Raw genomic sequence first — 18578 nt, 5'->3', positions numbered from 1 at the left:
AACACTTTGTGAGATTATTTTGTCAAATATCACAAAAAATACTACTCCTACAAAGATAAATATAATTAACTATTTTGTAGTAAATTTAGCTAGCTTTAATTTGAGCGCTGGCAGACATCTGTACGTCCAATGGTATCTGAAATGAAGTTTTTCATAAATCAAACTTATTATCTGAACTACTATAAATCAATTTATTTTAAAAAATATCATGAAAACTACTATTCCTACAAAGGTAAAGGTCATAAACTTTTTTATAGTCCATTAAACTAGCTTTAATTTGAGTCCTAATAGACATCTGTTCGTCACATAGTTCTTGTGATATAGATTTCTCAAAATAAATTAACTAACCACTAATCTTTCAGTGGATTTTTAAGAAATTTTGCTTTTTAAAAACCTATATCTCGAGAATTATTGGCCGCAAATAGCTCTTTTAGGGCTCATATTTCAGCAAATTTACTCTTCTTTAAATAATGTTCTCTTAGATTTTCTAGTATTGTTGGTAGTTTTTAAGATATAGAACTCCGAATTAAAAATAAATATTTTTTTAAGGTTTTGAAACAGCCGCCATTTTTTATTCCCCCTATTATTATTTGGCAGACTCATCGATATTGACTAGTAATTATACCTAGTTTTCATTGAAGTAATCAAAAATTGGGGTGAGATAACTGCCTTTTTTTCTTCCTGGCTCTTGTACTATGACGAATTCTCTCATTGGCAGCACTGCTTTATTTCTATTGTCATTGATTAATATTACTCCTCTGTTGTTCAACAAGTTTTCTTTATTTAACAATTCATTAACATATATTAGTAGTATATTATTATTGGGTAAGTTAATTTAAAATATTTTTTTATAAAAATATTTCATAGAATATGAGATTAAAAAAAAACCTTGAAGAATATATGAGTTTTAGTTTAAACAATTTGTAACCTTCCAACAAAAAATATACATAGATATATATTTCTTATAATTTGCAGAATTCTAATCCAGAAGATGGTGTGTCATATCCCTCTAGGCTTTTTCTGTTTTGGTTTGACTCATTGGTGTACAAAGGTTTAAAGAGACCATTGGTACAGAATGATTTGTGGCAGATGAAATATGAAGATGCCGCAGCACAAATTTTCAACCACTTAAATAGATTCTGGCTTACTGAATTGAGAAATAAAAATAAGTGAGTTGCCTTGTTACGTTTCTTAATTATAATTGACATAACTATTACTCAATCTGCTAACAACTGACATCTGAAGGTTACCTATTATGGTCTATTGCAGTTTATGAATGGACTTTGAAACTATTCTGTATGACCATATTATGGGAATGACATTGCAGTTTTTTTGCTACACTGGATCTTACATAATGCATGAAATATAAATATAGTACTAATACACTTACAGAGTACATTAATGATAAATATCTTCTATATTAATTAATATTATATAAAAATCTTAATACAATTAAAAAAAATTCAGCTCGGCAATCTAGAGACATCTCAAAGGAATTATCAAAGGAAGTAAAAATTATATCAATACATAATTTCAATCAAATTGATAATTGATATGTCTTTAGAATCATGTCTATTTTTATTTATTTATTAATTTTTGTTTAAGTTTTATAAAAATCGCATTGTTAATTTTTATCTAATGGTGTATGTACTGAAAAGTATTTTTAAAACAAATTTGAACTTTCTATCATCTCTGAGAATCTAGATATTGTGATTTTTGTTGAGTGGTATGAGGAAGCAATTCCATTTCCCGCAGTTACTTTACCCATCAGACAATTCAAAGTGTCTACCGAGACTTATAGTCCCACTGTGAATGAAAAGGTCAAATTCCTACAAAATTATAATCATTTTTTTTTTTTTGGGGGTATTGAAATTAGCTAATTGCATTTTTTGCTGTTTTTAGACATAATATAAAAAATTTCATGATGATATAGTGAGTAGTTTTCAAAAAACATATTTTTAAAGGTATCAACACATATCAAAGGCTCGCTTTCCAAGCCTTCATTAGCACAAAATTAATTGAACTAAAAAATAAATTTAAAAAAAACTATAAATAATTGGGAAAAATGTAGGTGTCATTGGGATAGTAATGGAATTAATTTTGCCAAGTTTCATTTAAATCTGAGGGGATGGGTGTCATCACTGACTGATTTGACATGAAATGACCTTAGAAGTAGCGGTATTATTTTTTTTTTATTTTTAATATATTTTGTTTACTACTTCTTGTATATATTTATTATTTTGTTTTCCTTTTAAGTTTTCCTCTTTTTTGAGTTATTTGACATGTAATTACCCTTTAATTAGACCATTATCTCATCTCCTTTTTTTAAGTTCTTTTAAATACAAACTTTTATATACAATTAAAAAAAAAAGTTTGGTAACACTTAATTATTATTCTTGATAGGAGAATAAATTTAAATGTTTATGGTTAATTTAATTTTTAAAGTACCTTACTTTAGTCTTTTAGTACTACCTCTTCTTAATATATTAGCCAATGAATTTTAATCTTCTTTTAAATTGTGATACATAATGCGACTAAATTTATGATCACAAAGATAACTTACTTAAATTTTATTTTTACTTATTTATTTTCAGAGATGTTGATAAGAAGTCGAATTCCAGTGAAGAAATTAATGGAATTTTGGAAAATCAGAATGAGATCAAGCCTAAAAAGCAGGCTTCAATATTTTTTCCTCTGTGTAAAGCATTTGGGTGGCCCTACATGTTTGCTACTTTTTTACACCTTATTGAGGTCCTCTTGGTGTTTGTCAGTCCAGAACTTCTTGAGTGAGTACTTCATTTATTTTATTTTTTACTATGTCTAATCTTTCAGTTTTTTATTCACTGAGACTACAACAAAATAAAAAAAAAAATTAATTTAAAAAAAGATTAAAATGTGGTAGGCAGTAGGCTTATTAATGTGTTCCATTTGCTTTTATGTTTTTTCTTTTTTTTGAGACCCCCCTGAAATAAAAGTTATATTCATATGCTAATATCATAAGAACTACTACCCTTATGAAGATACGTGACATAAACTACTTTATAGTAAGTTAAATTTCCTTTATTTTGAGTGTTAGCAGACACATGTGCGTCTTATGGATCTAAGAGATATATTTTTTCAAAAATCCAACATTTTATACGAACAATTAGAAATTAACATTTTGTGAGATTATTTTGTCAAATATCACAAAAAATACTACTCTAACGAAGATAAACGTTATGTATTACTTTATAGTACATTTAACTAGCTTTAATTTGTATGCTGGCAGACATCTATACATCTTATGGTTCCTGAAATATACATTTCTCAAAATAAACTCACTAACTACTGATTTTTCACTACATTTTTTATAAAATATTGCTTTTTAAACAGCTATATCTCGGAAACTATTGAACGTAAATAGCTCGATTAGAGCTTATATTTTAGCAAATTTACTCTACTTTAAATGGTGGTGTTGTTAAAACTTGTTTGTAATATAAATAAAGTGTAAAATTTTTCTTAGTTTTATTATAAATGAAAAATGGGACATTTTTGGAAACTAATAGGAGACCTTGAAAAACCTTTAATGTTGGGACTATCTAGTTCGAAATTAGACAAATGAGCACCATAAGGGTCATTTTTTGTATATGTAGGAGGATTTATCTATATGTACACTTCAAATTTGAAAGTTCTTTTATTGTTAATTTATTAATTACTAATCAATAAATTTTCATTGTTCATTGACTCTTATTTTGTTTATTTGCACAAAAATATATATATTTCTTCTAGGTATATCATAAATTTTGTATCAAGTGATGAACCCATGTGGCATGGTTACTTTTATGCTGTTATGATGCTCCTAATAGGAATAGTACTTCCTCTGATCCGCAGCTACCATAACATGACTATAATGACCGTTGGACTGCGCACCAGGACTGCCTTGATATCCACTATATACAGGAAGGTACTATTTTCAGAGAAGATTAATATTCTAGTGCTTCTCAAGTTTGGCATACTGGATACTTTAATGACTAAAATACATCTACCATTTTGGAAACCATAACATCCAAGTTCTTGATTTGGTAACAGAATATCCTATTTAAATTTCTGGATTAGTATTGAGATTTATTAAATACATTTATTCAAGTTAACCACCTTATTTCATCTCTTATTATATTTTTTTTATTTACGTATGTTGGGAAAGGAACTTTCGGTTTTAGCATCCTATTCATCTATATTTAGCAATCCTAGAATAAATTATCATAATTTACATAGCAATAAATCATGACAAAGTGCTTAATTCTAAACAAGAAGCAGCCCATTTGCCAAAAAACTATTCATATATCATTATGAATAGTAAAATTCATAATTGTTGAAAAGTAAAATAATAGTAATGATTTTGGTTATTCATATAAACTGGGCAGATTAGTCAAGACTTTTGAGTTCAAAATATAAATCGTGCTATGGATTCGCACTCAGGTCTGAACTTAGTATGAAGCGTCTGAACAGCAGACGATGTTTCACCTACTATAAGTAAGTTGAGTCATAAAAAATCAGGGTACCTGTAAAAAAATATAATGAATCAGATTTTTAAATTGATTTCAACAAATTTTTAGTAACAACAGACTACAAATTAATAACATATTGAAAGATATGATGTTCTGAAAAATGTAAAAAAACGATTAAAAGTATGATTTTGTATTGATAATTGGCATGACAAATTTGTAAAATTCAATTAAATATCTAACAAGCAAACATAATAAATTATTCTAAAATAGTTAAATAGAGATGAGTATGGTGCTGGATGCCAAAAGCTCCTTTCCCAATATAAATATACAATATGAGATTATATAAGGTAGTTAAACTGAGGAAAGTAATATAATAGAGTTAAGACATTCTGCTTCCAATAATATAAATACATTTATTAATTATCATTTATATTGCTTAGGGTCTGGGGAGCGCGGTGACCTCTGGGTAAAGCGCATGGCTACTAATTCCAAGGACCTGAGTTCGAATCCGGTTGGGCAGAAAATTTTTTTCTGTTACCCTGTAGCCATGAGTCAACTCCTGTGGATTCTGGTAAAAATCTGGCGGTCCAGCGTGATTCTGGCAAAATCACTTCCTTGCACGACCGTTGGTCTGGTAATCAGTACTTCTTTACAAAGTACTGAACCCCTGACCCTTCATGGCCTGTAGGGGTATAGATTTTAATGCATTGGGTCTAAAAAAGTGTTTTTTAAGATATAAAAAACTAAATTTTTTTATGAGTTGATTCTGTTATGCTGATATTCTGAACAACCAGAAAATAAAAAAGTATATAATTATAGAATCAAATCTAAAGAAAAATATTATAAATATCCAAAGAAAAAATTCCTTGGAAGTCTGATGGACTCATTGACCAATAATGAGAGCGGCCTCTCTCTTCCTCCCCCCCCCCCGGCTTAAATCCTCCTTTGCTCTCTAAATGAAAAAAGCACTTTTCAGATATATGACCTTTTGCACTTTGAGTGAAAAAATAATTTTTCTTTCATTTGTTCTTTAGATGATCTTAGATTACTTAATTTTCAATACTAAAGCTTAATATTTATAAATTGATTGGAGGAGATGGTCAGGGGTACAGTCAGCATAGAAAAATATAAATAAACAAACAATATTTATTTATGCTAACATTTCGACCTGAGTTTCAGGTCTTCAGCAGGGTGTCAAGCTGGGAAGGTTTGCTAAGAACTTAATATTTATAAATTTATTGCAAGTATAATATTTTGTATGAATTTCCTTATCAACCTGTTTCAGTCACTTAACCTATCAAATGCAGCAAGAAAAGAAACCACCATGGGCGAAATTGTCAATTTGATGTCTGTTGATTCTCAATCCTTGATGCATTCATTGATTTTCATAAATTATTTGTTCTTTGGACCCATCGAAATAGGATTAGCCTTATTCTTCCTTTGGCAGCAATTAGGTCTGTATATTTTATATGAATATTTTTTTTATATTTGCCTTTATTAATATTTATATTATTTACAGTTTGCCATAAGATTATAATGTTAAGTTACAAATAACTTTTACAGGGTACTGTGAGGGGCTTTGAATTTCCTTTTTATATAATAGGAAAATTAAAATAAAAACATACATATTAAAAATTAAAAATAATTAAAAAAACTGATAAAGTAAATAAGCATAAATTATAAGTAATGAATAAATTAAAAATTAATGCTCTAGGTTAAAAAATAAAATATATTGTAATATTTAAGATTTATTAAAATAAATATGAGAAATTTCAACTGTTTTTATCATTCTCAAATCTAAAATTTAGTTTTGCTGACTTCCAAATAGCGCCACCATCTTGACAAGTTTGAACAATGTTTTTGACTGAACAACATTAGTTAGCTTGCTTTTTGGTTTAAATAAAATAAATGAACAATATTTAACCTCAATACATAAAATAAAACATAACTAAAACTATTTATAAATAAAAAATAACTGGAAGAAGATAATTATCCATATGAGGTAGATTGTAGGAAGATAGTCCGGGTGGCAGTCATAAAGCTATTGACATAAAATAAAACTGTTGTTAATCATCATTTCTGGATTTTATATATCTATATATTATAAATAAGCGGAAAAAGTGGCGAAATTTTCTACCTAACCTTCCTTTTCTCAGTCGTCATCTCCCCTTCAATCTGACAGGTACTTCCCTCTATGTTTATTGGTTATTTTTATTAATTTTCTTAATATCTTCCTTTTACAAATTACTATATCTCACCTATTCCATATTTACTTCACCTATCTTTTTTACCTTTTACACCTACCTCTTTACCGTATTTATAACTATTTCTAACGAGTACTCTTCTGCAATTTATTAGTCTAGATCTGTACTTAGAACTTTATCACACCTGGCTGTATTTATTAGTCCAACTGCATGTATAATTCTTTATATTATTATTATTATTTCTTTTTATATACTTTATAAACATAACAACTGTTTTGAAATGTTTTTTATTTTAATGTTCTGTCAATTCTATCTTTGTGTCTTATTTTTTTCATCTAGCCCTGACGAAGCCCTACAAACTGGGGCGAAACGGATAACAATAAATAGTTTTATTTTCCTATTTTGATACCTTTATTTACCACCATTAACCTGGACTATCTTCATACAATAAAAAATAATTATTTATCAAAAAAGAGGATGTTACAATATACAATAAACAAGTTTTAAAATAAATTTTCTGATTATTAATTTGAAATAGGATAATAAAAAAAAATCTCAAGTATTTTCTTTTATACTTTTTCGCAAAACCAATGTTTCAGGCCCCAGCGTCCTTGCCAGCTTAGCTGTAATGCTCGTCATGATTCCTGTGAATTCATTTATTGCAAAGAAATCGAAAGTTCAACAGCAGGAACAAATGAAAATCAAAGATGAAAGAGTCAAAATGATGAATGAAGTACTCTCAGGAATGAAGGTTTGCTGTAATTTTTTAGAACTTTAATCAGTTATTTTAGTAACAACAGGTTTTATTTTCACGAATGACACCCATGTTTTTTCTGATATAACCGATTCATTTATAGAAGTATCTAGTTTGTCTTTATAAGAATGATGATTCATGTTTCTAGTTAGAATTTGATAAAATATGTTAACATATTATTGCATTAAAATATTTTGTTTTAATATAACATTGCGATACATCACAAGTAGGGATGCAACATCAACATCAACGTCAAACATCAATGTTCTGAAAATCAATTTATTGAAGTTGATGTTTTTTTAACATCGCTATTTTACTTTTGTCTCAACTATTCACTTTTTTAAATGCAAAAGTAACAATAAAAAAAATTAAATGCTAAAAAGTTCCAATTCAAAACAAAAGGAGGAGCCATTCCTAGCAATGTGGTGGGGGGAGGTAGCACTTCCTACCTTCATGCTAATAACAGGATAAAGATAAATTAAAATGACATCCAACAACTATACCTTCCTAAATATAGGAAAATGTTAATTAAAAATTTTATTATTAGTTAATTTTCTGTTACAGGTATTAAAGTTGTATGCTTGGGAGCCAAGCTTTATTGATAGAATTTTGAAAATCAAGGATAAAGAAACAAAGATACTTAAAAAAAAGACTTATTTCAGAGCAGCTACTTCATGTCTTTCATCATGTGTTCCTTTTTTGGTCAGTAAATTTCACAAATAACCTAAAACTACTATGAACAATTTTTTTTAGTTGAGCTAATCTTTCAATTGATAGTAATTAAGATATAACCCTGAAATTTGTGTTTCTTTCATATAATCCATTGATAATATACATTTTTTACTTCTCTTATATAATTAATCGTATAATTTTAATTTCAGGTTACAATTTTAGCATTTGCTGTATATGTTCTTATTGATGAAAACAACATTCTTGATTCATCTAAAATTTTTGTTTCTGTTTCACTCTTCAATATCATGCGGAGCCCTCTGTTGTTGATTCCATCTTTGATTCCAAGTGCTATTCAGGTAATTATGATTTTTATGTCTTATATAGTGAATTTCTGTTTATCATAATTAGTACTGGAATATACATGTATTTATTTTTTTTACTTTTCTGGAAGATAGTCTGGGTGGCAGTTAATAAAGTTACAAAGTATTAAAAGTTAACTATTTAATTATAGGAAAATAGTCCAGGTGGCGGTCAATAAACGTATTAAAATAGTAAAAGAAAACTATAGAAAACTTAAGTTTATTATTATTTCATTTATATATTTTTTTAAAAAAAACTTTTTTCACATTTTTTCTTATTTTTTTTGTATATTTTAATGTTGTGTCGCTTATAATGTTTGTATTATGTTTTCATTGAGCCCTGATGAAACCCTGCAAAATGGGGCGAAACATTGGTTAACATTAAATTTTTTTTTACTATTTTGTACCTTTGTTTACTGCCACCCGGACTATCTTCCAACAGTCTACTTCATATGGTCAACTATCTTCTTCTATTTTTTACTTTCAGTTACTTATATATGAAATATATAGTTGGGGGAAGTGTTCTGATCATAAAATAAAACGTCATCATAAAAACGTTTTTAATTCCGTTTGCCGACGGAAATATATGTATTGAGATCCCCTGAGTCCAAATTACCTAATGTCGCAAAATGGTTTGTTTTTGTTTGTGAGCAGCCTAGTTCAAAAAACACTTGGAAGTGCCACTTTATATAACCAATTTTCAGTTATAACTCACACAAGAATATACAGAAAAAGGAAAGATGTGATGGCAGTGGGGATTTAAAATTGAAAATTACCTAAAAAAATGTGTGCCTTCTATAGTACTTGGTAAAAATGTATATAAATGTATAAAATAAATATGAAAATGAGATACATATTAATAGAAAAATGAAAATCTCATAATAAACAATATTGAAATTGAAACAAAACATATATTCTTAATAAACTGAAGTTATATAAAAAAAAAAATTGAATACATTTAAAATTACTGTAAAAATAAAAATAACCTGTCTATAAAAAAAACAAAAAAAAAAACATGTAAAAAGTATCTGACTCACTTCTATTGACTTGGGACAATTCTGTTGAGGTATAGCACCTAGTAAGTAAGTCCTGAATGCTAATATAATTGGAAGACATTTTTTATATCATATTATAAAATGGTTTAATATTTTTTGTAATAATTAATATTTTTCAGGCAGTAGTATCAATAAAAAGAATAAATAAGTTTTTAAATAGTGAAGATTTGGACATGAATACAGTCACTCATGATACCGAAGATGGTAAGTTTACAAAAATATTTACTTTTAATTATTCTTCTAATATTTTGGAAGTATTACATAGAATGTTTAGTGAAATAATTTTGTAAATTAAAATTTCTTATAGTTTTCTTTTTAATCTGTAGGCAAACAACTTATGGCAGAGTGTAGGCTGAATTTGTTTTGTCATTTGCGAATCGCTATAACAACACAAAACACCAAAATCATCACTAGAAATTGTTTTTGAAAAAACAAATAAAACTAAAAACTAATAAACTAAAAAAAGCTCATCTTATTTGCCACTATGGCATTACCTGAATTATGTTAACTGAGCGTAATACTTAGGATTCGGTGTTATGTAGCCTTCTAAATTCATATTTTCAAAAACCTTTAGGCGTTGTAGGAAAGAAAATTGTTTTGTAAATTCTAAGTTATAAAGTTTCTGGACAGAAGGCTCGAGATCAGCAATTCGAAATTGAAAAATAATAAGCATTTAAATCTCGCTTTTATTTCTTCTAGTTACTGTAGATCCTAAATACTTAATCCTCTTTACCAGCTTAAATCTATCTCTTCCCATAAATCTATCTCTACATAACTGATATTGTTGTTATTTCTGTTGCTGAGCTTTTATTTTGCTTTATCCTCATTTATTTCAGGACCTACTTCATATCAAACAATATTTGAACATTAATGAAACAGAACATTGTTCATCAATTATCATGATTAAACTTTAATTTTACAATAGTAGCTCTTAGCTTACAATATTATTAAGTTCTTATAATATCTAAAAAAACAATATTTATTAATTATTATTTCTTATACTCCTCTATTATACGTTATGAATTGCATTACAAACTAGTGAAAAGTTTTTTTTTTATCTTAAGCTCATTCATTATTGGTATTTCTGTCAAGATTGTAGTTATTTAAATTACTATTTTTTTTAAAGATGAACCTTTAGTAATGGAAAAGTGTACATTCTCTTGGGGAGGTGAAGAGACACCAACACTTCATAATCTTGATCTGAAAATAAAACCAGGCTCCCTCGTTGCTGTAGTTGGTGCCGTCGGTTCTGGCAAGTCCTCTTTGATATCAGCCTTCCTCGGAGAAATGGAGAAAATGTCAGGAAGGGTTAACACAAGGGTAAGTTTTAATATTAGATTTAACAAATTTTATAGGGTGAATTCAGGACCTAGTATACTTGGACAAGTCAGAGAATTTTTCGAACTTTTTCAAATTCAGGAAATATTATAAAAAAATTACTGAAAATCGGAATTTGACTAGGAGATGCAAATGTGAATTTGGTATCATGAATCAGAATCTTTATTGTAGTAGGACTGTAATAAATATTCTATATTTATTTCACTGTCTTTATGGCACCACTAGGACTAGATTTCTTATGAAAGTACAGATATGATTCACCATCTCACCAACAGGTAGCAGCACTAGCAATACGTTTTGCGGCTCTTTACCATTTACTATTATAGTTTTTGGTTTGGGCGTAAGCAATTCTCTTTGGTCCCAGTTACTTAAATCAAATAAATAATAACTTCACTAACAACTATAATGATATAGATAATATAAACATATATTTCACTAATAATTATAATACTATAAATATTGAACATTAGCATGTATAATTTATCAATATTGTAACTACCTTATTTATGCATTTATTTTGTTTTCTACTAAAAATTATTCAATATGCAATTATAATATAAGTTTTAATTAAGTGCGATGTTTTTTACTTAATGTTTTTTTCTAATATATTACTTAACCCGATTACTGTTCTAAAGGAACTTAGTCCCAAAATAATAAACTATTTTATCATTTTCATTTCATTTTAACTACACTTATCCAATTCCTTTGGCGATGTTTATAACCTGATTTGCTTACAAAATATTTTTTAACATGGTATAAACTAATGTTTTATTATAATGTGACATTATTATCATTATAAAGTTCATTGCAAAACTAAAACTATAAGATTCCTATTGAAGCATTTATTCAGTAAAAATTGTATTTAACCCCTTAACACACAGTTGTTTTTTAAAAAAAAAAAATCACCTTGTTTTCAATGTAAAAAATCACAATTTAGAACATTGTCTTGGCAAAAACTTTTAAAAATACAAAAATAATAAAAATTTTAATTTTAATTTTGGAATTTGGATATTGGTCATAATGCCTAGCTCCCTATGTAAACATATGCTAAAGCTATATATAGATAATTATTACAGAGAATAAATCATTGTTATTTATTTTATTATTATCATATTGTTATTTTAAATTCTCGATTATATTCAAGTGTGGCAAGTAAAATAGCAGGGTAAAATGCAACACCGCTCAAACTATTCGAGTGTGCACAATTTGGCCTGTTTAGCACACTCGAATAAACTCGAGTGAACGAGTTAAGGGGTTAACGTAGGTATCATAAAAATTAACTACAAATTTTTTCAATATTCATATATTGTATGAATATAAAAATAATTATTCTACATACTTCAAAATTAAAAATATTAAATTATTTTATTAAATAATTACTCCCCTTATTTAATGACCCTCTTATTAGGTGAAGTGAAAAAGTCTTTCATTTATAAATTTCTTTAATTTTAATCATTTTTATGAAACAACGTTTCGGGGCCATCACTCCATCATCAGGCCATACTTGTCATCAAGATTGCTTGTAACAATGAAGTTGTAAGACAATTTATTGTATATTGTTGTAATTTTTATTTAGTTGATTAAATGATGAGAAATGATATTGTATCAAAAATAAATAGTAAAATTGTAGTAAATAATAATGAAAAGTTTCCTCATGATGGGATGATGGTCCCGAAACATTGTTGCATATAAAATTAATAATATAAAATTAAAGAAATTTATTAAGGAAAGATTTTTTCACTTCACCTTATTAAATAATTGTATAACTGTTCTAGTTAAGTGAACCTAAAGTATAAAGAAAACAACTTTTTTTTTTTTTTTTTTTTCCCCTACGCCACAGGAAGTGGGCTATTACGCCATTTTCCTTCTCGCAGCCCAATACAATTTTATTCGTCCACTTAGTTCGTCCATATCTCGCTCAACATCCACCAGACCAACACACGCCAAAAGATGGTCCCCATCCATGTCCCCCATGTTGCATAGAGGACATTTCGGGGAATCTACGATGCCAATTCGATGGAGGTGTTTTTGGAGCAGATCATGTCCTGTCACTAGCCGAAAACAGGCCACTCTCTCAGCTCTGCTAAGATTGCCTGGGATTCTTTTTTCCTTATCCAGTAGGCTCTCCCACTTCTTTCCTTCCACTTGAACTTTGTGTCTAGCACTTGTCCTGTCCTTATAATAAGAAAAAAAACTACAATTTATTTAAATTCATTCATTGACAAAACTGTATTTTGCAATTTATAGAAAAAAAAAACTATAATTTATTTAAATTCATTCATTGACAAAACTGTACTTTGCAATTTATAGAAAAAAAAACTACAATTTATTTAAATTCATTCATTGACAAAACTGTACTTTGAATACTTTTTTTTTTATTCTCATTAGAAAATTTTCTAGAAAAACAAATAAATAAAGTTACATTTTAAAATTAATTTATTTTTACAGGGAACAATTGCCTATGTTCCCCAAATAGCCTGGATACAGAACTGTTCCCTGCAGGATAATATATTATTTGGAAAGAATCTCGACAGTAGAAAGTATCATAAAGTTATTGATGCATGTGCATTGAAAAGAGATTTAGAGATGCTTCCAGGTGGAGATTTGACTGAAATTGGAGAAAAAGTAAGTCCTTTTATATTAAAAAAATATTCAAATTAACTAATGAAAACAATATCCCCTATCCTTTCTCCAAAAAGTAAAAAAAATTATAGTTAATATTTTATAAATTCACCTCATTGTAAGATGTACTATAATAAATGGAAAAAAATGGCAGTCTTGCTCAGTGAGTCAAGTAATGTGCTCTGGATGGAGTCTGGCTGTGGCAAGTATTTTTCAATTTTGGATCAATCATGGGTTCAGAAAACCCTTCTGAGGTATACCATGCCTCTACAAACTGAAAACCTTCAGTTGCAAGAAAACATGATAGTTGAACTTGTTCCTGACCACATGACCTCTTTGTACGACCATTTGTCTGGAAACAGTACTTTCTTTCAACAAACTGAATTCTATAGCTAGGCGGTGACTAGATTTGCTCCCTATGAGGGCGTAGTTACAAAGAGGGCACTATTAACCATAAAAAATCCCCCTTTTTTGAGGCTGAACACTTAGTTCATTTCCAAATTGAGGTTTAGCTTTTCTTTGATAATAGCAGTGTTTTTATATTAAAACCATAAAGAATTGTACAGAAATTCTAAAAAAATTTAAAAGGCCTCGACAATGCGGGGTCAAAATAGGTAAGGTAGTTGATTTGGAGATGAATAGATAGGATGAGACAGCCATGATAGATGGATTGCCAGCCATAATTTCTCTGAGGATGGTTACCTCACTCTACCGGGTACTATTCCTGTAGGTACGAAGGAGGAATGCAAGCCCGGAGGGTAACAAGCCGCCTGGTCATGTAGAAAGGTAACTTCGTTCTGATGGGTGCTATTCCTGTAGATAGAAAGTGGTTATTTAAGCCTGGTAGGTAGCTAGCCATCAGGTCCTATGGAAGGAAAACAGGTAGAGGAAGGAGGAGGTGACCAACAGGGAACTAGTATGAAATAAGACTCTTCATATAAAAAAATGAGTTGGAAGAATGTACTGAACGTCTTATTTACTGTCCCAAGAAGGTACTGTTACAACACCATTGCTGGGGTATTGATTCTTCTAACGATACAAAGGCCGGTGAGAGCCACTACCTGTAAGAACTAATTTATTTGTGGTTCAGTATATTCTTTTTGGTAAACTTTATTTATTAAATCAACATATTTATATTTATAATACTGTTTACGTGTTTAAAATTATTTACATTTTACTGAATAAATCAACACAATAAGAGGCTATAGAAAATATAGTTAGTGGTCCAAGGTGAAGCTGAAGCTCTTCATCTTGGTGGGAAGCAACAGTGGTGTTTGTACTGGCCATCCCTGACAGAGAGCGTTGATATAAATTATATCAATGTTATTTAGTAAAAATCTCATAACGCAATACGAATAGAAATAAATATATGATCATTATTAAACTCTCTACCCTTGAAAAATTAATGCTGACTTATTGAATAGTATTAAATTAATTTACTTTAAATAAATATATTTAGGGTATAAATGTGAGTGGTGGGCAGAAGCAAAGAATCAGTCTGGCTAGAGCTGTGTATGCAGATTGCGATCTCTACTTCTTAGACGATCCTCTAAGCGCAGTAGACAGCCATGTTGGAAAACATATTTTTGAGAACATCATTGGTCCGAATGGATTGCTTTGCGAAAAGGTAATAAATATGATAAAGATAAGAAATATCATATTTCTATTGCTACAACAATTGGAACAATAACAATGTCCATGTTTAGAGTTTTATAGTTTTTTATGTAATGTTGTCTATTGAAGATTAAATTTTAACAAGGAGAAATAAATAATGGAAGATTAATAGTTGACCGTATGTAATAGATTGTAGGAAGATAGTCCGGGTGGCGGTCAATAAAGGTAAGAAATAGTAAAAGTTAACTATTTATTGGTAACCAACGTTTCGGCCCACTTTGCAGGGCTTCATTAGGGCTGAGTGCATGAAGTTTGAGATCCAAACTCATTCTGAAACTTTTTGTATTCAGCTTTGCAAAGTTGGGCTACATGTTGGTTAACATTAAATATTTTTTTCTGGTATTTTATACCTTTATTGACTGCCACCCAGACAATCTTCCTACAAAAATAAATTGTGTTCTCAGAAAAGCCTGTAACTACTGTTTTTTTTTTTTTGTTTTTTACCACAACAACCATATGTCCATTCAGAAAACCCTCAGTTTAAGTTTTTAAGTTTGAATTTTCTGAATTTAGACTTTGGATGTCGGTTGTTTTTGCTCCAATCTATAGATTTAAGGTGAACTATATAAACATTTCTGTTGATTACATAGGTAAATATTGCTTTCTCACTATTTCTAACTTCTTTTTTATTTGTTTTAATCATTTTTTTTCTATATATTTCTGTGTTGTTATCTGTATTTCAAGGTTAATAATATGTTGTTTGAAAATAAAATCTATGAGACCAGTTCTGTAAATATAGATTTATCCAGAAAGGAGTTTGTTGCATGTTGAAGTAGTTGACAGGATCTGATGAAAATGATACTACTCCTATTTTACACTAATTCCAAACTTTCTAAATTTGAACCAAATCAGATGAGCTGCTTTTGAAATAGAGTTGTGGTAAGGAGAATATGTTTATAAATGCATAAATGAAAGTAGTGGACAGAATCTGAATCAATATGGGACCAAATAGGTATAGTATATCTAAGATGAGTTTGCCTGTGGGTAAAGAAGGGGGAAGGGTGTAGTGGCAAACATTCTCCTACCAACCCCCAAATTTTCTCTCTTCTCCCCACTCAGTCGACTGGACTTCCTTTCCTGGACATTGTAAAATGTAAGTTAAAAAAAAATTAATGAAAATTGTAATAATAAAAACAAAGGAGAACAACATTTGTAAATAAAAATGTTTTGTTCTCAGTAGGATTTTATAGTAAGGAGGAGAGAAAGAGTTAGGGTTGGGGATGACCGATTTGTCCCTTGATGTCTGAAACATACAATGCGAGTGAACAATTTCGATTTTTCTGCATAAACACAAAACTTCTTTACCTTTGGTTTTGTGCTGTAACCTGGAATTTATCATAAATGTGTTAGAAAAGTTAGGGAATTTTATGAAAAAACACCAAAAGTCATGTAATTGTACAAGTTGATATGAAAGTTTATTTACATACATACAGTATCATTATTTGTCACTATAAATGCAATTAAAAGTTATATATTGTTGGTTTACAAGTGAAATATAATATGTCAAAAATGGAAATTTTGAGATCTTTGATGATAAATTTTTTTTTTAATGTTATGGGAATAGTAATTGTACTTTTTATTTGCAGATTTTTTTGACATTAATAAATTATTTAGAGTTTAATATTTTTAACATTTTAAACTGGAAAAACCAAATAACCAAAATTTAGGAAATTTTGGCTTAATGTGTTTCACTTATAAGTTGACGATAAACATATACATACTTACGGTACATCATATTACGGTGTTCTCTTTGATTTTCTTGATGAGCAGTGGTTGATGTCACAAGAGTTCATAGAACTTCATTCCACTACTATATATTAGCACATTAAGTAATTGATTTTTTGATTCTTCTCTCATAATATTGTATATATCATATTCTATTATAACTATTCTATGATGACATTAGATTTTTTCAGAAATGACCTGGAAAATTCAGGAAATTCCTTAAAAAGGTTTTGGTAAAAATCCTGTATATAAATTTATAGTTTAGTGAAAAAAATTTGTTTCTTTGTTTTGCAGACAAGACTCCTTGTTACCCACAGTATTACCTTCCTACCAGAAACAGACATGATTGTTGTACTCAAGGATGGTTCAGTATCAGAAATAGGAACCTACCGTGAGCTGCTAGCAAAAAAAGGAGCATTCAGTGAATTCCTCGTATCCCATTTAAAAGAAATTAACAATGAAGAACTAGAAGGTATCTTATAGTCACAAGTCTTAGTGGCATATTTCAGAATCTGAATTTATTATATTATATATTATTTGTTTCTATTTTTTTGTTTTGATGACAGTGCTGGACGATAGTATAATGGAAGTTTTAAACACAGATCCAGAACTTCAAAGACAAATAAGTGATCAGAACAATTCAACGACATCCTTATCTTCAGCCAGAAAGTAATTACTAACTCATTTATTTTTCACCATTATACTTAACATTTTTTTATTTAATTGCTAACACATTTTAGGAGAAGAATTTCAGAGCTTTCTGAAAAAAGTACTACTGATAAATCTACGGAGCCTCCGGGTAAAAAGTTAATAGAAGAAGAGAAAGTTGAAGTTGGAAGGGTAAAATATTTTTCTTTAGAACAGTTTTATTTATTTAAATTTATGATGCTGTAATTTTAATAAAATTTAATAGCTTAAAACATATTTTTTAAATGACATTACTATTGTTTTCTTTATGATTGTTTATATTTTATTTTATTTTTTAAAAGTTCTTTTTATCTTGTGAAAGTGAGTACTTTATGGTCAATTTTTACTATTGATTGGGTAAAATTTATGTTGATAAAAAATAGAATTTTAATTTGGAAGATAAACTGTTGAGAAAAACGGAAATATGTTTGATGATTTTCAACACAATCGTCTTAACTTTGCGCCTTACATTAGTTTAAATAATTTATCTGTTTATTAAAATACTAAGGAATAAAATTGAAAATTTTTATATTTTACATGTTTTCCCGTAATTATCAGGATTTTTTTTTCCTCTTAGATACAATGGAGAATTTATGCCAATTATTTCAAAGCTATTGGAAATATTCTGTGGATGACTTCAATTGCCCTTATTGTAGTAAACCAGGCACTTGATAATGGATCATACATACTGTTGTCTAAATGGTCAGATGACAAGGACTCTGTTATCAATGGTACACAAAATATGGGAAAAACGAAAATGTACCTTGAGTTATATGGATTGTTAGGCTTCGGAGGAAGTAAATATGTATAATTAAATTATATTTTTATTATTTATTAACTATGTCATTTACATGCAGAAAGGGATAAGTTATTTTTTTGTAATTTTTCATTTTTTTTTTTTAAGTTTTACTTAAAACTTTTACTTCGAAAATGACATCCACTTTTGGATTCAGTATTTAAGTAAAATTTCCAAAGGAATAAATAACTTTGTAACAATGATA

The 18578-nt window shown here is 28.7% G+C and overlaps 1 protein-coding gene across 1 annotated transcript in view; it reads left to right on the top strand.

Annotated features, from left to right (window-relative positions):
* LOC106682389 (multidrug resistance-associated protein 1) overlaps positions 1-18578 on the top strand; it is a 50638-nt gene that overhangs the window by 14722 nt on the left and 17338 nt on the right. The window contains exons 7-21 of the mRNA XM_024360377.2: positions 976-1169; positions 2595-2786; positions 3769-3943; positions 5773-5941; positions 7291-7442; positions 8010-8147; positions 8327-8473; positions 9651-9735; positions 10658-10851; positions 13318-13494; positions 14951-15118; positions 17185-17362; positions 17457-17559; positions 17631-17730; positions 18155-18374. Of these exons, the coding sequence (XP_024216145.1) occupies positions 976-1169; positions 2595-2786; positions 3769-3943; positions 5773-5941; positions 7291-7442; positions 8010-8147; positions 8327-8473; positions 9651-9735; positions 10658-10851; positions 13318-13494; positions 14951-15118; positions 17185-17362; positions 17457-17559; positions 17631-17730; positions 18155-18374 (2392 nt within the window). The remainder of the gene's footprint in view (positions 1-975; positions 1170-2594; positions 2787-3768; positions 3944-5772; positions 5942-7290; positions 7443-8009; positions 8148-8326; positions 8474-9650; positions 9736-10657; positions 10852-13317; positions 13495-14950; positions 15119-17184; positions 17363-17456; positions 17560-17630; positions 17731-18154; positions 18375-18578) is intronic.

The sequence above is a fragment of the Halyomorpha halys genome, unplaced genomic scaffold (genome assembly GCF_000696795.3).
Source record: "Halyomorpha halys isolate HHAL.00 unplaced genomic scaffold, Hhal_1.1 Scaffold410.1, whole genome shotgun sequence".
Taxonomy (NCBI): domain Eukaryota; kingdom Metazoa; phylum Arthropoda; class Insecta; order Hemiptera; family Pentatomidae; genus Halyomorpha; species Halyomorpha halys.
This window is presented reverse-complemented; position numbering and strand designations above follow the sequence as displayed.